Below are 21,542 nucleotides of genomic sequence, written 5' to 3' on the forward strand. Positions count from 1 at the left end.
AGATTTCTACAACACTGTTGTAATGGAAACTAAGACTAACACAGGAAATTGTACAGTTCACTCTAGGAGTTTCCATGTGCATGTGATTGCAAAGCCTTATCAAAGAATGGCATCCACCATTGCCGGACCACAAATCCTACACAAGGCACTGCGTTATCCTGAATTTTGGTTGTGTCGGTGTTGTGTAAATAACTGTAACAATTGTTCAGCAACTATTGTTCATTGACATCTCGGAAGTCTCATTGTCTTACAGATTGATGCAATCTTGATTAAAGTTGTTCCTCTTCAAATCAGACATAGGGATTTTGATAGCGGTATTTCCCCACAAGAATCTTTAGCGTTCCCAACTTTATTTCTTCTGGATGGATTTTAGCTCCTCTAAGAAGCGCTGGCATTTTCCCATTAGTACTTTGATTGCTTCACTCACCAACACATCTGGAGGCAAGATGCCTGTGGATTCTACAGAGACTGGGGGAGGGGGGGTGAGAAAGGGTCTCAGTTTGAACTATCATAAAGCATAAACAAGATAACATATTAAACTGTTAAGTAGCAGATGGAAGTTGAATAGTAGGATTCATTACTAGGTGCCAAAATACTGCTGTGCTTAAAAGTCTGTGAACCCTTTGAATTTGCAATATTTCTGCATAAATAGGACCCAAAATATCTGTTCTCCATACATGCCCTAAAACTAGATAAGACGAACCCAATTAAACAAATGAATCAAAACCCAAATTGTCTATTCCAGAGCCATATTTTCACTTCTTTTTGAAACTCAGTAAGGATGAACAATTCTTTTTGAAAAGAAGGTGTTCTACAGGAGCAGCACCATCCCTTAGAAGAGCTTCCTGCAGATTAGTGTTTCTCAGTCTGGTCAAGTGTAAAACTTGTGTTCTTCAACTCCCAGAAATTCCCAGCCAGAGAAGTTACTTTGGTGATGGGACCCCAAGAAAGGCTTATTTCCTATATCTTATAGGGTAAACTTCACTTTGGAGCAAGCAGCCTTGGAGATAATCAAATTAAGTATATAAATCAGATTATTTTTAATAAACTATGACAACTGAGATTTGTTCAGTACGTCACAATTCACTGATACATGAATACAAGTTATGACCTTCAACAGAGCCAAGAGAATAATCTACTTTTGGGGCTTTTCAAATAAGTCATGTTCCCAAGATAAGCATTAAGACCTCACTTGCACAAATGTTTTCAGATTTCGAAGCACTGAATGAAGGACTGGCTCAAGCAGATTTAAAGATAGAATTATATAATGCCATTAAAATGACCACTGAGATTATTTGGTTCTATATCATTTTGATGCAAAAACTAACTATAAAAAAAAATACAGAACTGTAGAATAAAAAGCAAGGAAATTACACAAGGTGCTTTGTCATTTGACATTTCGAAGCTACCCTGTTTCTCCAACAATACTGCCTCCCCCAATAGGAAGTCCCAGCATGTTTTATAGGCATGAAATGAAATTAAGCCCCTCCCCCCAAATTAAGGCCTATATTAAAACATGTGAAATGGGGAGGGTTGCCATGAGGAAGTACTTTTGTTGCATACCTGGATATGGTGCTGCCTGCGTTGACCCCGATACGAAGTGCCCCAACAACACGGAGGTCAACATCCAAGCCGCCCGCCCACCCAACGATGCAAGGGGGGGGAATTAAGTCACCCCCGAAAAGACGCCCTAGCCATTTTTTCAGGGCTCAAAAAAAATAAGACCCAGCCTTATTATATGAGAAACACGGTAGTGGTTAACAACAATATTAGACAACCCATAAGTGCAGGCATCCTTCAGCGCAGTCCTATTATAAACTGGCTTTCAAAAGGCTGGCTTTCGGTGGTACTTTTTTTTTTAATCTACAAATTAATAAGGCTGACTGAGCCCCACCAACAACTCTCATTTCTATTATTTCAGCCTCCAAAACAGTCCTAAATCCTATCCATCAAACTTGATAAGTTTAAAAACAAAACTGGAAATGAGACCCCTTTGATTTTCAGAGGCCCAGAAGTCCAATCCTTTACCCCCTCAAAAAAAAAACAATACCATGAAACATTCACCCCATCCTGATGCCAAAAACCTTCTGCTTGTTATTGCCTCCAGGAAAAGGAATATCGCTCCTGATCCAAGGAAAATTGTGTACTCATTACACAATCCATAAAGATCGATAACAAAAGAACATGTAAATTACTCACAGATGTAATGATCTCGTACCCGAGCCAAACGTACAAGATTTTTCAAGTCATCATGACGAAAAATTTCTCTACTGAATGTGTCCAATCGAGCATTAGCCACTCTTGCTACTTTCTTTCCTAGGGGGAAAAAAAAAAAGAAACAATACCTAAATTCCAAAAAATATTAACATATCTTCAATGAAGCTTTTTTATATACAGCTGGATTATGTTTATTCGTCTCTGCTTCAACTCAACTACAAAACAGATTCCAAATAACATCTTGCCCATCTAAATTGCTGATTAATAGGTTGGAAACCTGGACAACAAACCCCGCTCCCTGGGCAGACTGATTCTATGTAGACTTTTCCAAATATCCCTCAATGAATTTAATTGAGTTTTTCTCTTAAGGTTTGTAATCAGTCTTCACTTTTCAGAACCAAACATCAGGCCTTCATTCGATTTTCCGATAGTTGAGGAAAACAGCCTTAGTCTCTGCATAGCAAATAGGAAAAAAAAAGGGAGGAAGGCGTTCAACCAAGCATCCATTTTTGTTGTGGCTATTTTGCCATTTTTTGTAATACAGCCGCCACAGAGCTGATTGGAAGCTCACAAATTAGACCATAAGGAAGGCAAACATGCACTTCATCATAAAGAAGATAGAAAGTTCTGTCATTGCAGGGCGGGGAGGAGAGAAATTGGTCAATGAAATACAGTTTGTGATTTTGTACCATTTAAGGAATGAAGAAAGAAATTTACCTTTGATTTCCTCAATCTCAATAACTCCAGAGGAAAAACACTTTTTCAGCCGCTCAGCTGCTTCCCCTTCAACAGGCTGCAATAAAGTGATTTCTGGCAACAAACGGTAACTGGCTGTGGCAACTGGAGAAAATTTGGCATGATCTTTGCCTAAAGAAAAATGGTGACTTTTAAAAAGCAAATGAATGCAATCAGGCAGCAGTGGGATGAAGTGGAGGCAGAGAGAGAAAGCTGGCAGAAAACTGGATTTGTTCTGCACATCTGTCCAACCCTCTAGATAATAAAAATCAGTTGCACTCTTCTAAATAGGCCATTCATCTTCCATAACATTTGTCAGTAATGCTGCTTGCACCAAAGAAGCTGAACATAGGCAGCGAACACACATGGCAGGGATTCTTAAACTCTGGTGTGCAGAGTGCCAGCATTCCATGTAGTCTTCCCACTAATTCATTGCCAATTAGCTTATCAGTACCCTATTCACCTCAGCCCTTGTCTCCAACCTACTACTACTACCAACCTTTACAATGCGCTGCTTTCCAAAAATGAATTGTTGACTGAAAACAGATTCACTGAAGCACACAAGCGGTAATACAAATAACAACAGGGATGCTACATTTCACATTATTGACTTTATCTAACCCAAAACTCAAATGCAATCTTTATAATACTAAGACAGGAATGACAAAGTACTGTGGACCAGTTATGCTATCTCATAAAGAAAAAAACTTGAGTGATTAAACAAGCCAGAATAATCCAAATGGTAAATCAACTACGCCTTACCCTCTCTAAAAAGGACCCCATCTCCGAGATCTAGCATCTATTGAGAAAATATCAGCCCCATGTACAAAGTGAGTATTCCCTCCTCCTCCCCTCCCCCAAATGAAATTGCCAAATGTATATCAGAACTTTAGCTGTCTCACCAATGCCCTTTACGCAGTGCATAAGTACATCGATCTCTTGGCCAGGACGCAACTGAGCAATGAGGATATCATCATGGACAGGGCGGAAATTTGCATTCATGTTGTCAGCTTGAGATCCTAGTGGTACCCACTCCATGTGTTTGCTGTAAACTATAAGAAGACTATTTTTAAAAAGAGTTGTGCTTACAACTACAAAGACAAACTGTGGCATTATTCAATTATTTGCTGGGCCCTATGCGCTGTTCCAATCCAGCACGGCATCTTCTTAATCAAAAAGGAATAGCTAACAATTATATTCAAAGTGGAGAGAGGGGAAAGAAAAACCACACACACACACACAATCAATTTTGCAAGCCCTGAGTTCCAATTTAAAGAGAAAGATTTGGTAGACTGAGAAGGCTTGAATATGAGATCATGTCAAAAGTTTGTTTGCATTATAAACATAGAACAGTAGAGATTGGTGACTTGAAGCAAGGATTTTACCTTTATGGTTAATATAAAGCTCATTAGGATCTGATGATTCTCTAACCGCCTGAAGATTCTTGCTGCATTTTATTTTCAACCGAAACTGCAATGTGTTAATTTCATCGCATTCATCTTCTGAAAAAAGCAAGGAAGAACAAAGTAAAGCAAAATGCACACACATTGTTTTAAGTTCTACTCAGGAATAGCCAGTTTCAGCCCCTGACAAACACCTCCAACATTATCTTACCTTCACTCTTGTACTCAAAGAGACGAGGATCTGCACAAATAGGAATCAGTCCCAAACGGTGAGCTAGGATTTCATCCTGCACAATGGAGGTGTTGTTGTATACAAAGACTTTTTCCACAGCCATAGTTGGCACCTAAGTAACAATTTGTCAAAGCAGTGGTGCTCAGTATCTATGAATTTCTGGTGGCCTAACATACTAATCTAAACATCAACTCAAGTTAGAAATGTTTAAAACAGGCTTTGTAGACTCCCCAATGTTCTTGTATTCACAGCCCACCTTTATTTCTGAAAAGTTTCTTCAAGCTCCAATAGAAGGAATAGACAATTTTAATAATAAATGAGATCCCAAAGATATCTACTCCGTGTACTTATACCTACTATGCAGATGTAATATAATACTGCCAGTTTGGCTTAGTGGTTAAGGTACCAGGTTAGAAATCAGGAGACTGTGAGTTCTAGTCCTGCCTTAGGCATGAAAGCCAACTTGGATGACTTTGGACCGGTCACTCTCTCCCAACCCAACTTACCTCACAGAGTTGTTATTGTGGGGAAAACAGGAGGAAGGAGGTGTATTAAGTATGCTTGCCACTTTGAGTTACTTATAAAAATAATAAAGGTGGGAGATAGATAGATCAAAGAGAGCAGGGAGGGAGGGAGAGAGAGAGATGATAGATATCACTGGGCTTGCTATTTTGGACAACAGCTTTCTAAAATTCAATGACCTTACCTATAATAATACTCTTTTTCTACAAACACAAAAGTATTTTAAACTTCTACAATGAAACTGCCTAATTTAAAAAACCATTCTAAAGACTTTGTATTACAATTTGTCTTTCACAACAACGTATTTGACAATCCTTCTCAATGCAAATGTTGTGATATTTTAAAGGATATTCCTATGCATTAAAATACCAATATGACTATGCTAGCATTATTTCTGTGGAAAAAAAATCAATACCTCAGCAAGCAAGATCCGTCGGAAAGCATTAGCAATGGCTGCATCAATCCCTACCATGTCAAATTCCAATGTACTTTCATCCATATGGATCATATCTATTCTGAAATTCTGTGGAAACAAAGTTTGAAAACAGGAATCTATAAGCACCTTCTTTTGGTCAAAAAAAGATTTTGCTGACAAACAGTAAGAGACAACAAATCTATTCTTTAAATCGAACCCTGCTATGTACACTGAATATCATTTATTGGGTTTGTAAGCTATAGTTAATAAAGCATGAACTGGTTGAAGAAGTCTTACCATACAATTAAATGATGTCATTATCAATGCTGAATATTCTGATATTTTACAATATTCTACAAATATTCATTTATTCAATTCACATTCTTCCCAGTTTTTCCAGTCAGATAAGCACAGAAAATGGCTCGTGCACATCTTTCATAAACAGCAAGGAATTGAACTAGGTTCTCCGCCATACAAGCAATATCTACATTTGAAAATACACTACAACTTGAACCAAACTACAAACAAGCTAATACGATTCAGAAATAGTGTTTTGCACTGATTTGTTATCAAGTAAAGTTCCAAGGAAATAGGCAACTTTTGACTTTAAAGTGCTTCACAGAAAGAATCACTTCTTTCTCACCTTTTCAAATCTTTGCTTATCCCAAGCATCATTGTATCCTGAATAATTCCCAGGAAAATCTGTTGTGTGGACCTGGAGAGGAAAGAACACTTGGTAACTCTTTGATAGAAAATGCAGATTATGCCAGGTTCAATCCCTGAATAGAGCTGAAATCCTGAACAGCTGCCAACCTGGGTATGTGTTCAATAAATTACAGGTAGTCCTTGACATATGACCATAACTAAGCCCAAAATTTGTTGTTAAGTGAAAAGCTGTTAAGCGAATTTTGTTCTATTTTGCAACATTTCTTGCCACAATTGTTAAGTGTTATTAATACGTTAATAATATGTTTGGCTTCTCCATCGGCTTGGCCTGTCAGAAAGTCACAAAAAATGATCATATGACCTGGAACACAGCAACCGTCATAAATATGAGTCAGTTGCCAAGCATTCAAATTTTGATTATATGACCATGGGGATGCCGCAAAGGTCGCAAATGTGAAAAACGGTGGGTCACTGGTCACTTTTAACTCTTGTAACTTCAAATGGTCACTAAAAGAACTATTGCAATTCGAGGACTACCTGTAATGGCTTAATTCGACATACAGTAGTTTCCAAATTCAAAACCAAGATGACTGCTACAAAAAAATCACTTTACAGAATTACGGGGACAATTGGTGGAGGTCATGCATACATCTGTGCATCTTCAAGCAGCAACCTGCTTTTACGTGGGTAAACTGTCAAATCGCAGTGAATTATCCCAGACAAAATTCGCAAATCCCTTCCTCCCTGTATCACGACACTGTTCGAAGCAGCGCTTCATTCATTCATTCGGCTGCATTAGATTTATACTGCTTTATATTACATAAGTCAGGCTTCTGTCTAGGAAACAGCCACTCAACTCATGAATAAGACCCGCTTCGTGGCCAGACAACACTACCCCTCCACCCGTCCCTCTGCTTTCTTTCGCTTACGTTGCCAACGCCGAATTCGCCCAGAACCACGCGAGTCCGCATCGCTTCCACGCTCCCCGGTGCTGCCATCCTTCACGCAAACGCGTTACATACGGTACAGCCAAGCCCAATGCGCAAGCGCAAAGTTTTACCTTCGAGCAGGAAGGCGTCCTCTCTCACGTGACATTCGAATTCCGCTTGAGCGGCTCTTCCCACCGAACGGAAGTTGGTGGCGGGGATGCCGCCATGTTGTGAGTGGCGCTTTCCAAAATAAACATTTGTGTGTGTTGTGTATATGTGGAGGCGTGCTTTAGAGTCACGGGTCAAGAGGGCGTTTTGAGCGCGTTGTAGACGACGTCTTGAGGATTTTTTTTCCCCGCTTTTCTGTACGTCCTGTCGTTATAAGTTCCTTTTGCGTGGAGTTCGTTTCGTCTGGAACAATCAAGATGGCCCCGTACTCAGGCCGGCTCCTGAGAAATCTCGCGAGAACACCTGAGTCTCCACGTTTCCCCCCCCCTCCTCCGTGCGGCTCTTTAACCCCCCCGAGCGCGGATTGCTCTGGCTTTGCTCCATCCGGGCTTTTTCCGCCTGGGCTTCGGTAGCTCTTCCCTTAGCGGGGCGGGGCGGGGGGAAAGTGAGAGCGCGCCCGGAGGCTTCGGTGCCTCCGCAACCGCTGCTGGGGAAATGTCCGTCCCTGGGGCAGCCGCGGGCGCCGGGGGAGCGAGGAGCGGGGCTGCGACAGCGACTGCGGAGTGGGGAGCCTTCGAAGACAACATGCAGGTAAGGGGAAGTCGGGTAAGGGCTTTCCCGTTTCTTGCGATCCCATCCCCCTAATTCGACTTGGGCTCCCTTCCCCACAGCCGCCGTCGCCCCGTTCCTGGGTTTGCTTCTGGAAACACCCACGCAGGGTAGTCCTCGACCTACGACCACAGTCGAGCCCGAAATGTAGGATGTTAAAGGAAACTTTTCTTAAGTGGCTTTTGCCCCGTTTTACGACCTTTATTGCCCCGGCTGCTGAGTGAGTCTCCAAAGCTTTAGAATAGAATAGAGCTGGAAGGGACCTTGGAGGTCTTCTAGTCCAGCCCCCTCGGCTCAAGCAGAAGACCTGGCCTAGACCATTTCAGACAAGTTCAGTTGCTAAGTTAGCAACAGGGTTGTTAGGTGAATCTGGCTTCCCCGTTTATTTTGCTTATCAGGTGGTCTGCAAAGGGGGATCACATGACACCCCCCCAAGGACCCTGCAACCGTCCTAAATGCGAGTCAGTTGCCAAGGGTCCGAATTTTGATCAGGGGACCGTAGGGGAATGCCGCGAAGGTCATAACTGTGAAAAATGGGTCGTAAGTTACTTTTTTTTCAGTGCTGTAACTTTGAACTGTCTCTAAACTGACTGCCTGTATTATATGGTACACCTCCCAGAGCCCTTCTCTGAGGGAGATGGGCGGTTAAGAAATATGAAATAAAAATAAATTAAAAACACCAACAAGGCTGGAAATGTGCCTGTGTTCTCTGCGTGATGGAGGAGAAGTGGCTGACACTCCCAGCAATGTCCCTTGGAACATAGGCAGTCCATAAAGAGAGTCCTTGCGTGTTGTGCGGACGAGCAAAAAATCATGAACGGTGTCACAGCAAAATAAATACAAGGGAAAGGTCCCAAAGGCGGTTTGTGCCAGAAAGAGGTTAGATTCCACACTCAGATATCCAATCCACCAAATTGCTGCTTAACTTTTTTTTTTTTTTTTTGCAAGCACCTTGCGTACGCTTAGTTCCTGGTTTCTAGGTAGAATTGGACAACAATTGCAGCTGAAAAGATATTCACAACATTAAGTTTAAGCTTGTGCTTGGGTTGCCTATTGAACTAATAAAGGACAGCGATCCGCATTCCATTGTTGTTCTTTGTTTGCCAGACTTAATGAACATTTGGCAGTTTTCACAGGGAAGAGCCCCACCTCCTTGTTGTCAATATTTCTACCAATCCACCCAGGCTCTAGAAGCACTTCTGTCGTCCATTTCTGTTGCCTTTGCTATACTCATAGTTGCACAAGGTTCAAAAATGTATCCATAATGTTGAATGCATTAAAGCAGTGTTTTTTAAACCCTCTGAGAAATCTGCAAAATCAAAATTATTTGCCAGATCTTGAAGGTATTTGCAAATATTAGAGACAAGATCACTCTTTATTATTTTTGTTTCTTAAAAAGTTTTTTCATGAAAAAAATAGTTTAATATTGTTATTTGTACATGATTCAATACCCGAATGTTCTACAAATTATTGTTGTTAGTCATTAAGTCATGTCCAACCTATCGCAACCCCATGGACAACGTTCCTCCGGGCGTTCCTGTCCTCTACCATCTCCCGGAGTCCATTTAAGCTCACACCGACTGCTTCAGTGACTCCATCCAGCCACCTCATTCTCTGCCATCCCCTTCTTCTTTTGTCCTCTATCGTTCCCAGCATTAGTCTCTTCTCCGTTGAGTCCTTACTTCATTAGGTGGCCAAATTATTTGAGTTTCATCTTCAGGGTCTAGCCTTCTAAAGAGCAGTCTATAAATGGATCAGTTTTAATTTTCAATAAGTAAATATTGATACATATAACACATACTGACAAAAGTTCTTTTGGGGTCCTCCATAATTTTTAAAAGTGGGAAGAGGTCACAAAAGCAAAAAACAAACAAACATCGTATTACACAATAAAATGCAGCACACACGGGGTATGGACAAAAGCAAAGAAAAGTTTACAAGAGTAAAATAGTACGAAGTGGTAAAACAGTAAATGGCACTGATATAAATTAAATTTTGGTGGTTGTTCTTTTTCTTACCTTAAATCTTTGGTTACTATTTCTTTCTCTTTTCCTTGATTTTGCATAAATTGTTTATTTACAGTATTTAATTGCTCATTATCATGTATTCTTTTCTCCTCCTATTTCCCTACAACAACAAACCTAATGGGTGAGTTGGGTTGAGAGAGTGACTAACCCAAAGTCCCAGCCAGCTTTAACGCCCAAAGAAAAAACTAAAACTGGAAACTCTTGGTTTCTAGTCTTGTGCTTTAACCACTAGATTAAATTGTACTCACAGTATACTGCCATTATACTGTACTATCAAAAGAAAAACAGTGCATGCTTTTAAAAGGGAAGATATGAATATGTTTCTGAGTACAACAGTATTTGTCATTTTACTGTTGATTTGGCAAATAGAGCAATTTACCCTAAACCAATTGAGCAGGTTTTCTTTCAGGTTAAGGTAAATACTGTCTAAAGATATATGTTCAACATATAGTTTTGGGCTGAGGAAACTGGGCAGCTGCTAGATGCAGCAAAAAGTTAGCATGTTCTGTATCTCCTTGATGGCCTTTAGTGATTGTCTGGATTTTTGTAGTCCAGATATGATAATTCTATCAACTTCCTCTTTTGTGTTTTTTTTTTCTAGCTTTATTTTTCTGTCATTTTCCATTTCATTCTCGGACATATTACCAGAGTGCTTTTTGTTATTTCAGTTTAATCAAACATAAAAACAGAAACAGACTAAACATATAAAGGCAAGCATTGCAGAACAGTAGTGCCTCATTTACTGAAGGGAGCTCACTGGGCCCAGCTGAGGAAGAAGCATTTGGGATATTTTTAAGGACTACAAAAAATGAAGGTTCTAAGGCCTTCATTTGTTTGTTTAATCTTTGAAAAAAATCAAAAGTGGAGATCAGGCAAAAGATCCCAAATATGTGGAATATTTGAAAAAGGATTTTCTCTAGGTCCTGGTGAGTCTACCGAGATAACAACTTATGTGTATTCTCTTTCAGATAGATACAACTCAGAATTTCTTCAATGTCTACTGCCCAGGCCATCATAGAGACTTAAAAATACTACAGTGGAACCTTGGACTGCGAATGCTTCTGTTCACGACCAGATTGGGTAATGACCAGAGTTTTTGCTTCTGTTTTGCTTCTGGTCGTGAACAGATCTTTGGGTGGCGACCAAGCAAACTTGAAAATTGCCACAGCCATTTCCCCTTCGGCGCCATTTTATTTTTGTCCACGCATGCACAGACGGTCATGCTTCCAGTCACAACCAAATCGGGTTACAACCGTAGTCCTGAAGCGGATTACAGCCACTACCCAAGGTTCCACTGTACTTTGAGTTTAGCTCAGAAGCAGACCAGACCTGACCTAATAAAACACTACAACAATGATGTTATAGGAATGATATGATTGCTAGGATCCCATCCCCAGTGGGCTGTGACCTCACAGATATGTTCCACACCACCTGCAGTTTCTAAGCCAGGCCTGTTATAGGACACTTTGTGGTCTGGTTCACGGGTTTCCTGAGCTGCATGTTGTCTCTTACCTTGGACTATTCTTCAGGCTGTTACATTTTTATATTGAAATAGTTTCCAAGGTTACTTAGTGATGTTGAAAACAGCACTTTTGTGAATACTTGTTCTTGCAACTATACATAGAGCTTTTGTTCGTAAGTTCCAGTAATAATCTCTAATTATATCCAGTATCATAATTATATCAGTATGTATGGAAGAATGTAACAAATAGTGAAAAATAGGGTTTTTCCAGCTCTGAGTAGTCTTCATTAGCTGTATAAATTAATATGAAATTCTAAACTGGGAGTAATTCTTATTCTAATGTTTGTAACAGTCTGTGCCTTTTCCTGGTAGACATTTTCTAACTGGATCCTTTTTCTTTGAAGGATTTTTTTTTGGCGGGGGGGCGGTTTATAATCCATAGTTCTTGTTAAGAGAGGATGATTGTGTACCTGTCTTGAGCTGCTGCTTCATTTTTGCGTTATCCAGGGTGGAGGCTCTGCTGTAATTGATATGGAAAACATGGATGACACCTCTGGTTCTAGTTTTGAAGACATGGGAGAAATGCACCAGCGCATGAAGGAAGAGGAGGAAGTAGATGCAGAAGAAGCTGCTGCAGATGAAGAAGATGGAGAGTTCTTAGGAATGAAGGGTTTCAAGGGGCAGTTGAGTCGGCAGGTAGCTGATCAGGTAAATGGAAGCCGTATTGGTTTACTAGTGTTCCTCTGATTTGACGACATTTGAGCTCAGTAGACTCCTGTTTCCAATATGCTTCTGACTCTAGTCCTCAAGGGGACAATGTTCTGATCTTTCTTTCATAATACCCCAAATCTTGGGTCATTAGATAAGGCTCATAATACATTTGTGATACTGTACAAATGATATCATTGTGATTTATAAGTTAGGGTATCATTTGACTCTAACAATTCAACTCAGGCAATTAATTATGTTTAATGAAAACACAGTTTAGTGTAGTGTATTAACAAAATTGCATAGTCAATACTACTTATTTATGAAAAATTGGTTCTACTTCCTTGTCATCTCAGAAGTAAAATAAATCTTGTTCATGGAATTAAGGGAGGGGGAATGTCCAGCCCTGTAGTATCTTTCTGTACATTATAATCCTATACTAAGTAACTCTGCTTTGATGTAGTACGCTAGAAATGCTCTTGATTTGCATTTTTTTAAAGTTCTCTAATTCTTCAGAAGGAGAAAAGAGAGTGAGTTTAATTAATATTTTCCCTTTATTAAGATGTGGCAGGCTGGAAAGAGACAAGCCTCAAAAGCCTTCAATCTCTATGCTAATATTGATATCCTCAGGCCCTACTTTGACGTTGAACCAAACCAAGTTCGAAACAGGTAAGCAAGCCTGTAAGCCTATCAGCTGCCTTATCTATCAGTGCCATTCATACAGGTGCTCCTTATTAACAGTTCAATTAATAGTTTAATTATGTTAATTACAGAGCTGTCATTGTGATTGAAATCAGTTATCCACCATGATATTGTTTTCTGCTAATGAAAAAAGGCCATTCAATTACATAAATATTGTTCAGGCCTAGAAATTCTTTTGTTTTAGTTTTCTATTGGAAGTCTTTTTCAAGCCTTTTTTTTCACAAGTGAAAGGGTATTCAAAATATTCTTAGCTTTGTCTTTCTTTTTCAAAGAAGAGTTTTTAAAAAGCAGAAGGTGAAAGAATGACATGCAAAATTATAGAATATTAATTTTATCAGATGTATTTGATTTAGCACTCTTATTCAGTAAATGTTGATTCAAAGTTTTATTAATCTGTCCCTTTACTAATAATTAAAAGTCAGAAACTTCATTTCTGAGTACGTTAGCTTCTGTGACCATTGTTTCGATCGCAGGGAAACAGCAAGAAATGCAACTTTATACAATAGTTATATCTTTATCTTCTTTTCTTTGCTATACCCTACGGCTTAGTGTTGATATGAGCCTGGCTATGTAAAGATTATATATGGAAAGAGAATTCTATTTCTGTTATATCAGCTCTGGCATTTTTTTTTTATAATCTATTTTATTTGCTACGAAAACCAACAGATGTTTAAATGGGATGACTGTCTTAGTAATCAGATGCTTGCTTTCTAGCTATTAATCTGTACAATCTGTTTTAATTCAGATTGCTGGAATCCATGATACCTGTCAAGATGATCAATTTCCCCCAGGTGAGTTGATTGCTAATGTGAGCTGCCGAAAATCACTTAGATGAGATGGGTGATCAGAAAAATCAAAATCTTCATTATACTACTTCATTTTTTTCAGCTATAAAATTAGTGTAATAGAGTGGTATCTACCTTATGTTTCACCAAGGTAGCCTTCTGTTTTCTAGTTGATAAACTGCTCAAATAGAAGAGAGTAAACAATGCTAAAGAATAATGACCATATGCAAAATGTAGTGGAGCTGTGCTTACATTGCTTCATTCAACACTATATTGTCACATATCTTAGTTTACATTTAGTAAATAGCCTTTCAGCACAGTAGGCAGTCAAACTTGTCACACCATTCAAATGTAATTGTCCCGAAAGACAAATTCTTAGGGCATCATAATTAATTGTAGAATTTGAATTTCAAATTGAATAAACTCAAACTATGAAATTGATTTCATCTAGAACGATATAACATGGCTTTTCATATTACATCAAGTCATTTGAACACTATCAGAATCATTTCACAAACAATTACATAGAATAACTTGCCGTTTATGAAAATAATATAAAAGTTCTTTCCTGATAGTTCTGTTACTCTTGCAAATATTTAAGAAAACATGAATGAGATTTTTGAATATATTTTTAACCAACTGACATAATAAGTTACTTTGAACATTGTTAAATGGCTACCATATATTATTTTCCAGAAGATAGCTGGTGAGCTTTATGGTCCTCTCATGCTAGTCTTTACGCTGGTGGCTATTTTGTTGCATGGAATGAAGACATCAGATACTATCATTGTAAGTAGAGGGAAATTGCTTTCCTGTCTGATAAGTAATCAGTTCTATGTATCTTTTGAACTTCCTTGATGTTGCAGTCATACATGCGTTATTGATGGAAAAAGATTTCTTTGGAGTACAATTAATGCTTATTGCAGACTTCACTACATGGTATATTTATGGGAAGTATTAATTGATAGCCCCATTTGCATTTTTCCTAGAATGCCTGTCTGATATTCCCTTGCTCTTTCTGCAGAGGGAAGGTACATTGATGGGCACAGCAATTGGCACCTGCTTTGGTTACTGGATAGGTGTTTCCTCCTTCATATATTTCTTGGCATACCTATGCAATGCTCAGATCACCATGGTCCAAATGTTGTCACTCTTGGTAAGTAAAAGTCAGTTTTCTACCACAGACTGGTCTATTGGAGTGTAGAGCAAGTTTTCCCAATCTAGAGTCATCTCAAAAGAACATAGTTAAGATAGTCCACCATATCTGGCAAATGTTGAATTAAAGATAGTAGGTTTAACAGTACTGCTATACTTCCATTTTAAGTAAACTGATGTTTTTATATCCATATCAAGTATAGATGAACAACTTTTTGTTAATCCTAGAGCCAATAACGCAGTCTTTATATTCCCAGAGCCAACAGCACAAATTGAATGTTCATGGTATCCATCTTGGGTTGGTTTCTAATTGCTTTTATAACTTTTACTCTTTTGTATCCTGCCCAAGTCTTTTTATTAGAACAGTCTAAAAACATGTAAAATAATATCACACAACATTGAAAGAAAGTTTGTGAGTCCCTGAATGATTCATAATCCAGCAATATTGTGATTTACAATGTGATTTGAGCTTAACCAAACTAAAGCAAGGTATTGTGACATGAAATTTATAAAATTCACTGTTCTTTTTAGATTCAGGCATTACAAAACATTAGATTTTTGATCAATTTCTAAACAATATATTTTCATTAGTCTGCGTATTACTGTTGGCTGTAATAGCCAGACGTTATTTCAATAATCTGCAGATCACTGATAACCAGTTACTATTTTTTTCACTATTATCAGGAAGAACAGCAGAATGAATATAATGGTGTTATTTTTGAGACTTTTCCCTGGCTTCATGCTCTTATAAGCTATGCTTTCTTCCTTCATTTTAAGGGCTATGGACTTTTTGGGCACTGTATCACCCTATTTGTCACCTACAATATCCATCTTCACTCCCTTTTTTATATTTTCTGGCTGGGAATTGGTGGTCTCTCCACACTACGAATGGTGAGTAATAGTCATTGGGAGGCTCTGTGCAAGGGTTCTGGGGAAGGGAATGTTTTCTAAGCCCCTGTCTCGTGAGAGGATGGGCAGTGCTATCCTAGAGGGGGATGCTCCGTCCCCTACATGTTGCCAGAACCTCACTTGCTGCCCTGGATACCGAAACAAATGACCATTGGCCCAAGGGCCACCCTGCCAGTGGTCATTTCCACCAGCTGCTTTGACACTCAACAAATTAGGTTTGGATTGAGATGATATGCACATGAGCTGAAGATGATGATTAATTACACAACAAAAAACTGGGAATGATGGAGTTTTAAGTGGAATAGCTGTTGCACAGGGAAAGTGCCACTCTTGGTACAAGAGACCTTAATCCAGTGGTGTGGATAGGGCTGGAAATATCTCGTGCTGTGGTGGATGATTAGGATATCTAAATGTTTTGTGTTCTTAGTGGCCCACAATGCTTGCTGGACCCACCTTTTTTTTACTATTGGATCATTGATCAGTTTCTGGCACTCAGTCTGTGAGGGCAGATTTTACAAGCTGGGATAGATAAATCCTCTATCCCACTGAGAGTCCAAGCCCCATCAGCTAACTGATTTGGTCCAAAAGCCGTTGTGGCTGCTGCTCATGTTACTACAGCTACTTGGAGCTACAGATGAGAGCTAGGATACAGATGGCAACTATAAAAAGAACCCTGCATACTGTGTAAAGTTTAGAATACTGTATTTAGTTCTGGTCACCATATCTCTAAAGGGATATTTTGTAAGGCTAGGAAGGTGTATAAAAATGATAAATTATTTGGAACCTAAAATAGCTTCCTTTTCAAAAAAAATGGAGAAGATGTGTGGTTCAGAGATAGGAAATACACGTAAATGAATCCTAGAAATTGATATTTTTGTTGTCCCTGTGCTGTTTAGATTTTATATCTGGAGATTGTAAACCGTGAGATCTGATTTCTGTTTTTCCTAGGTGGCTGTGTTGGTATCACGCACAGTGGGACATACCCAACGACTCATCTTGTGTGGAGCACTTGCCACCCTACATATGCTCTTCCTTCTTTACCTGCACTTTGCTTATCATAAGGTTGTGGAAGGTAAGAGAAGAAGTTAAAGCTGTTGGGTTTGGAAGAACTGCCCACTTGTTTCTGACCTTGTAGGGCTAAGCCGCCTTCTTCAGCAGTTCTCCATACTGTTAATCCAGTGCCTTGGTTTTATATGATGACCCCATTCTTGCTTTGGGCAATTTCACACATAATGGCTTTTTTTTTTTAAAAAAACCATCTGTAACTTTCATATGCAGTGGGTATAAAAAGTCTACCTACCCCTGTTAAAATGCCGGACTTTTGAGATGTAAAATCAGACCAAGATGAATCACTTCAGAATAACATTTAAGCTGTACAATTCGATTTAAAAGCAAACTAAAAACTTAGGAGGAAAAATAAAAATAAACTCAAAAATAACATGGTTGCATAAATGTGCGCACCCTTAAACTAATACTTCACTGAAGCACCTTTTGATTTTATGACAGTGTTTGGTCTTTTGGGGTAGAAGCCTATCTTGTCTTGGGAATCTTTGCCCACTCCTTCCCTTGCAAAACCACTCTGAATCTGTCAGGCTATAAGGCAGGGGTCCCCAACCACTGGTCCCCGGACCAGTACCAGTCCGTGGATCATTTTTTACCGGGCCGCAAAGCTTGGGCGCTGCCATCTTGTTTCGACGGCGCTTCCAGGTTTTCGGTTGCTTCCGGTTTTCGGTTGGAAAGTGCTTCCAGGTTTTCAGTTGGAAAGCGGCGTTTGGGTGCTCGTGCCTTAGTTTCGTCGAAGCGGGGGGGCAGCTTTGAAACAAAGAGCTGTCCCGATGGTGGTGGAGTCTCATGTTACTCAGGTACCGGTCCGTGGAAGAATAAATAATTGTGAAACCGGTCCCTGGTTCAAAAAGGTTGGGGGCCACTGCTGTAAGGGTATGCATGCCCTGGTCACCCCACAGATTTTCAATTGGATTCAGGTCTGGGCTGTAGCTAGGCCATTCCAAAGCTTTGATTTGTGGGGGGGGGGAGCCATTCTTTTGTAGATTTGGAGGTATGCTTTGGGTCATTGTCATTTTGAAAGGTGACATTCCTCTTCTTCAGCATTTTAGCAGAGGCCTGAAGGTTTGTGCCAAAATTGACTGATATTTGGATCTGTTCCTAATTCCCTCCATTTTAGAATAGAATAGAACAGAACAGAATACTTCATTGGCCAAGTGTGATTGGACACACAAGGTATTTGTCTTGGTGTAAATATTCTCAGTATATATAAAAGAAAAGATACATTCATCAGGAGTCGAGAATCATAAGGTACGACACTTAATGATAGTCATAGGGTACAATAAGCAACCAATCATACTAAGAAATTTGATTTAAAGCCCCAGTTCCAGCTGAAGAAAAGCATAGTGCTGCCACCACCATGTTTCGCTGTGGGCAGAGTGTACTTTTGGTGATGCAGTGTTGTTTTTACATTAAATTGGAATTATGGCCAAAATGTTCAACTTTAGATCATAACATATTTTCCTGTATGCTTTTGTCAGACTTGATACTGGATGTAGCCGGAGGGATGTTTTTCTTTGTAAGAAAACCCTACCCCACAGCCAAGACATACAAAGAATGTGGGAGATTGCTTAAATGTGGAAAAAAATTCTGAAGTGATTTATTTTGGTTTGATTTTTCTTTTACATCTCAAAGACTTAGTCTATAGGCTTTTTATATCTACTATAGGGAAAGTATATGGCAGGTATGTACCAAATCTATTGTTCCAGAAATGAAAATCTAGCAAAAAACAAACAAACCCTCATGTCCCAGTAGATCTGTCCTTGTCTGATCCTAAAGCCATGTCTGGAGTCCCATACCATGAGCAGCTTCTAGATTGATAAGTTCACTTTTAGAAAATATTAGGTTCCTCCTGAAATAAGCTAGATCAAGACTGAGAGAAAGTGACCACTCCAGAGTTTTCCAGAATGTTTCACTCCTAGAACAATAACCTTTCTTATCCCTAATTCTTGTCTTCAACATATATTGTAGAAAACAATTCATATCAGTAAAAGCAATTCAACAGTGGATCCAACTGTCTTTAGAAGTTGTGGGTTCAGCAGAGGTATTCAAACAGAGACTAGATAGTCATCTGCCAGAAATTCTTACATTTAAATTATCCATGAAAAATAAAGTTGAATGACCCAAATGGACTCTTCTAACATAGTCCTCTGACACTGCAGCCCTTATTTCCAAAATATGTATACATTCATTCAAGTGAAGCAGGTTTTGACTTAAGAAGCATTACAGATAGTCCTTGACTTACAATGATTCATTTAGTGACCATTTGAAGTTAAAACAGCACTGAAAAAAGTGACTTTTTTCACACTTAATGACCATTGCCTCATCTCCATGGTCAGGTGATTAAAATTCTGATGCCTGGCAGCTGACTCCCATTTATGACAGTTGCAACCCTTTGCGACCTTGTACTAAGCGAAATCAACGGGGAAGCCAGGTTCACTTAACAACCATGTTACTAATTTAACAACTGCAGTGATTCACTTAACAAATGTGGCAAGAAAGGTTGTAAAATGAGGCAAAACTTAGTTGTCTCCCTTAGCAACATAAATTTTGGGCTCCATTTTGGTCATAAATTGTATTAGCACAAAGCCTGATTGGAGAGGAGCCAGCTTTGCCTTGAATTGTATCTAAACTATCAGTTTCTTGCACTGCTGATATTTATAAAAGGAATAAATCCCATCTTCATAACTGTCATAATTGTTACATTTCAGCAAGCTGTGATCATGGTTTCCATTGTTCCCTCCAAGCAAAGTCAATGAGGTAACGGGCAGGACATCAGAAGTTGCTATCACTTGGTTAACGATGCCAAGCAGGACTGCTGGAATTGGTCATTGCCAAGAGATAACTGTGTAGTTTAGTGACAGCGATTGTGCTCCCAATTATAAGCTCATAGTCCCATGTACACATAGGGATTAGGCTGAAACAAAAAAAGTAAGGTAATGTAAAATTAACCATGATGAATATTATAGCCTGGTATTTACTACTGATTATTGATTTTTCTCACTTGTAGGCATCCTGGACACATTGGAAAGACCCAACATTCCTCCCTTTCAGAGAGTTGCCAGAGACATTCCAGCCATTTCTTCTGCTGTAATGAATATAACAAACAAAGCAGTTGCTGCATAGACCTAGCCTTACAGACTGGTGTGTTCACCCTGTTTTTCATTGGCTGCTGTTACCACAATAAATGGACAAAGTAACAGCAGTAGTAACTGGCTTATCCGCAGATTTGCTTTTGGAAGAAGACTCCAAGGACATTTCAGAAGAGCTGCCCTTGTCCAACTTTGGCCAAAGTGGATTGGATAGAGCCCTATATATTTAATTGGGATTGCATAAGTCACCCTTTTTCTCCATATATTCTTTGTGCTTGCTTTTGTCTTTTTAGACTATGTGTATCTTCTTTGTCAAGGGAAGAATTAAATTAAATGGATATTGGTTCTCAGTAGTTTCTTCCATTGGACCTTCATCACAAATTGAGAACAGGTACATCACTTAAATGCCCACCGTCATCTTCTGAAGCCAACAATTAGCTGCATCCTGCGTACAGAGTCTTGTATGTCAGGACTGCTATTCTTTGGTTAGCCTAGTAATTTCTTAATGTATGATACTCTAACATTTAATGAAGGCCTCATTTAGAACAATGTAACATTCTTAGTTGAGTAATTAATAAAAGTCATGCATTTGTATTTATAACAGTTTTAGCTCACCCTCTTAATACTATTACGTTATATCTTTCCAAAGCAAATTTAAGCTTTAGCTAATTGTCACCAATTATTTTTGCTTTTAGAAAGTCTCCCTAATATATCATCAGGCTTCTGTATTGTGTTCGTCTGTGAGTCAGACTTTCACAGCCATGGCACAACTATAATGACGTCGGATTTCCATAACTTCCCTGTTGGGTTCTTCCCTAAAGGAAACACATTCCTTGTCTACTATTTAATCAAAAGCACTGCAAAAATGACACTGACTTTTGACTTCTGCTTTTTAAAATAATGCAAGCAACATATAGATCCCATCATTTCATTCTGCTATTTGTTTTCATTTTTTTCCAAACTTTTGAAAGAATTACTGCAGCTCATAAGATGCAACTACTGTATCCTACAAAAACTTGTAGCTAATAAGAGATGACATTACTTGGAACTTTGAATAATTCTACAGGCATATTTTAATTATTTCTTGAAATTAATAGCAAAACATAGTCTGTCATTTGGTAAAGTTATTTTGTCATATCTTCAGAACAGTCAGAACTGGGGAAGGCTAGATAAATGTTTAATCATGATTAGAGAACATTTCATAGTAACCATATCTGGATTAGATGGACATTTACTTTTGACTTCTGCTTTTTAGAAATGGTACATGCAACATTGAGTAACTATCTCTTCATTATGCTATTGGTTTTCATTTTGGTTTCTCCAAACTTTTGGAAGAATTACTGCAGCTCATAAGACCATATCTGGGTTGGATGAACGTGGTACCAACCACAGGTGGAAGGGATAAGCGGATTCCTTCCCTTTGCAAGGATCTGTATTGGTATTGGTGCTTTGTAACTTATTTACAAATAGTGGCAAGGTAGCCATCTGTGCTACAAAACCAAGCAACTTCAAGTGATTAAAGAGAAAGTAGAGCTCCAGAATAATATATCTCAAATGCATATATGAGAGATGGAATATCATCTCAAGTATGGTCTGTATTGTCCCACCAACAGCTAATAGTTTGCATGATTGCACTGCAGAGAGTTGCAAGCCTATAACAGTGATCACAAATGCCATAAAGTGTGCGGAATCTGTAATGCTGAATGAGCGACTATTTAGCATATGTCTTGCATTTTCTACCCTT

The 21,542-nt window shown here is 39.0% G+C and overlaps 2 protein-coding genes across 3 annotated transcripts; one reads left to right on the plus strand and one right to left on the minus strand.

Moving 5' to 3' along the window:
* Positions 1 to 7,232, minus strand: POLR1C (RNA polymerase I and III subunit C). The gene is made up of 9 exons (XM_026695552.2): positions 7,120 to 7,232; positions 6,168 to 6,239; positions 5,525 to 5,632; positions 4,567 to 4,699; positions 4,338 to 4,454; positions 3,855 to 4,004; positions 2,935 to 3,084; positions 2,200 to 2,316; positions 1 to 468 (listed from the first exon to the last, which is right to left on the minus strand). Exons 1-9 carry the CDS (start codon positions 7,186 to 7,188, stop codon positions 350 to 352), a joined length of 1,035 nt encoding a protein of 344 aa, XP_026551337.1. The 5' UTR covers positions 7,189 to 7,232; the 3' UTR covers positions 1 to 349.
* A 296-nt stretch (positions 7,233 to 7,528) lies between these two features.
* On the plus strand, positions 7,529 to 20,144 carry YIPF3 (Yip1 domain family member 3). Of its 2 annotated transcripts, none has more exons than XM_026695545.2 (9): positions 7,529 to 7,878; positions 11,893 to 12,093; positions 12,656 to 12,762; positions 13,541 to 13,586; positions 14,277 to 14,369; positions 14,605 to 14,736; positions 15,513 to 15,626; positions 16,593 to 16,716; positions 19,717 to 20,144. In XM_026695545.2, the coding sequence occupies exons 1-9, from the start codon at positions 7,783 to 7,785 to the stop codon at positions 19,830 to 19,832; spliced, it is 1,029 nt and encodes a 342-aa protein (XP_026551330.1). In that variant the 5' UTR covers positions 7,529 to 7,782; the 3' UTR covers positions 19,833 to 20,144. The 2 variants fall into 2 exon arrangements, with proteins under 2 accessions (XP_026551330.1, XP_026551331.1); XM_026695546.2 differs by having other exon boundaries at positions 7,612 to 7,878; positions 14,280 to 14,369.
* The last annotated feature ends 1,398 nt before the right edge of the window (positions 20,145 to 21,542 follow it).

The sequence above is a fragment of the Pseudonaja textilis genome, chromosome 1 (genome assembly GCF_049901715.1).
Source record: "Pseudonaja textilis isolate UNSWEBS1 chromosome 1, rPseTex1.2, whole genome shotgun sequence".
NCBI lineage: Eukaryota > Metazoa > Chordata > Lepidosauria > Squamata > Elapidae > Pseudonaja > Pseudonaja textilis.

What these genes read in the sequence shown, in the direction of transcription:
- POLR1C (XM_026695552.2), bottom strand. Translation starts at nt 7,188, where the DNA reads ATGGCAGCACCGGGGAGCGTGGAAGCGATGCGGACTCGCGTGGTTCTG. An exon ending in GCTTTATATTAACCATAAAG is followed by an intron (nt 4,005 to 4,337) that starts GTAAAATCCTTG and finishes GTCTTCTTATAG; the next exon opens with TTTACAGCAAACACATGGAG. An exon ending in GGTACGAGATCATTACATCT is followed by an intron (nt 469 to 2,199) that starts GTGAGTAATTTA and finishes CCCCTCCCCCAG; the next exon opens with TCTCTGTAGAATCCACAGGC.
- YIPF3 (XM_026695545.2), top strand. Translation starts at nt 7,783, where the DNA reads ATGTCCGTCCCTGGGGCAGCCGCGGGCGCCGGGGGAGCGAGGAGCGGG. An exon ending in GTCGGCAGGTAGCTGATCAG is followed by an intron (nt 12,094 to 12,655) that starts GTAAATGGAAGC and finishes CCCTTTATTAAG; the next exon opens with ATGTGGCAGGCTGGAAAGAG. An exon ending in GTCTCTCCACACTACGAATG is followed by an intron (nt 15,627 to 16,592) that starts GTGAGTAATAGT and finishes TGTTTTTCCTAG; the next exon opens with GTGGCTGTGTTGGTATCACG.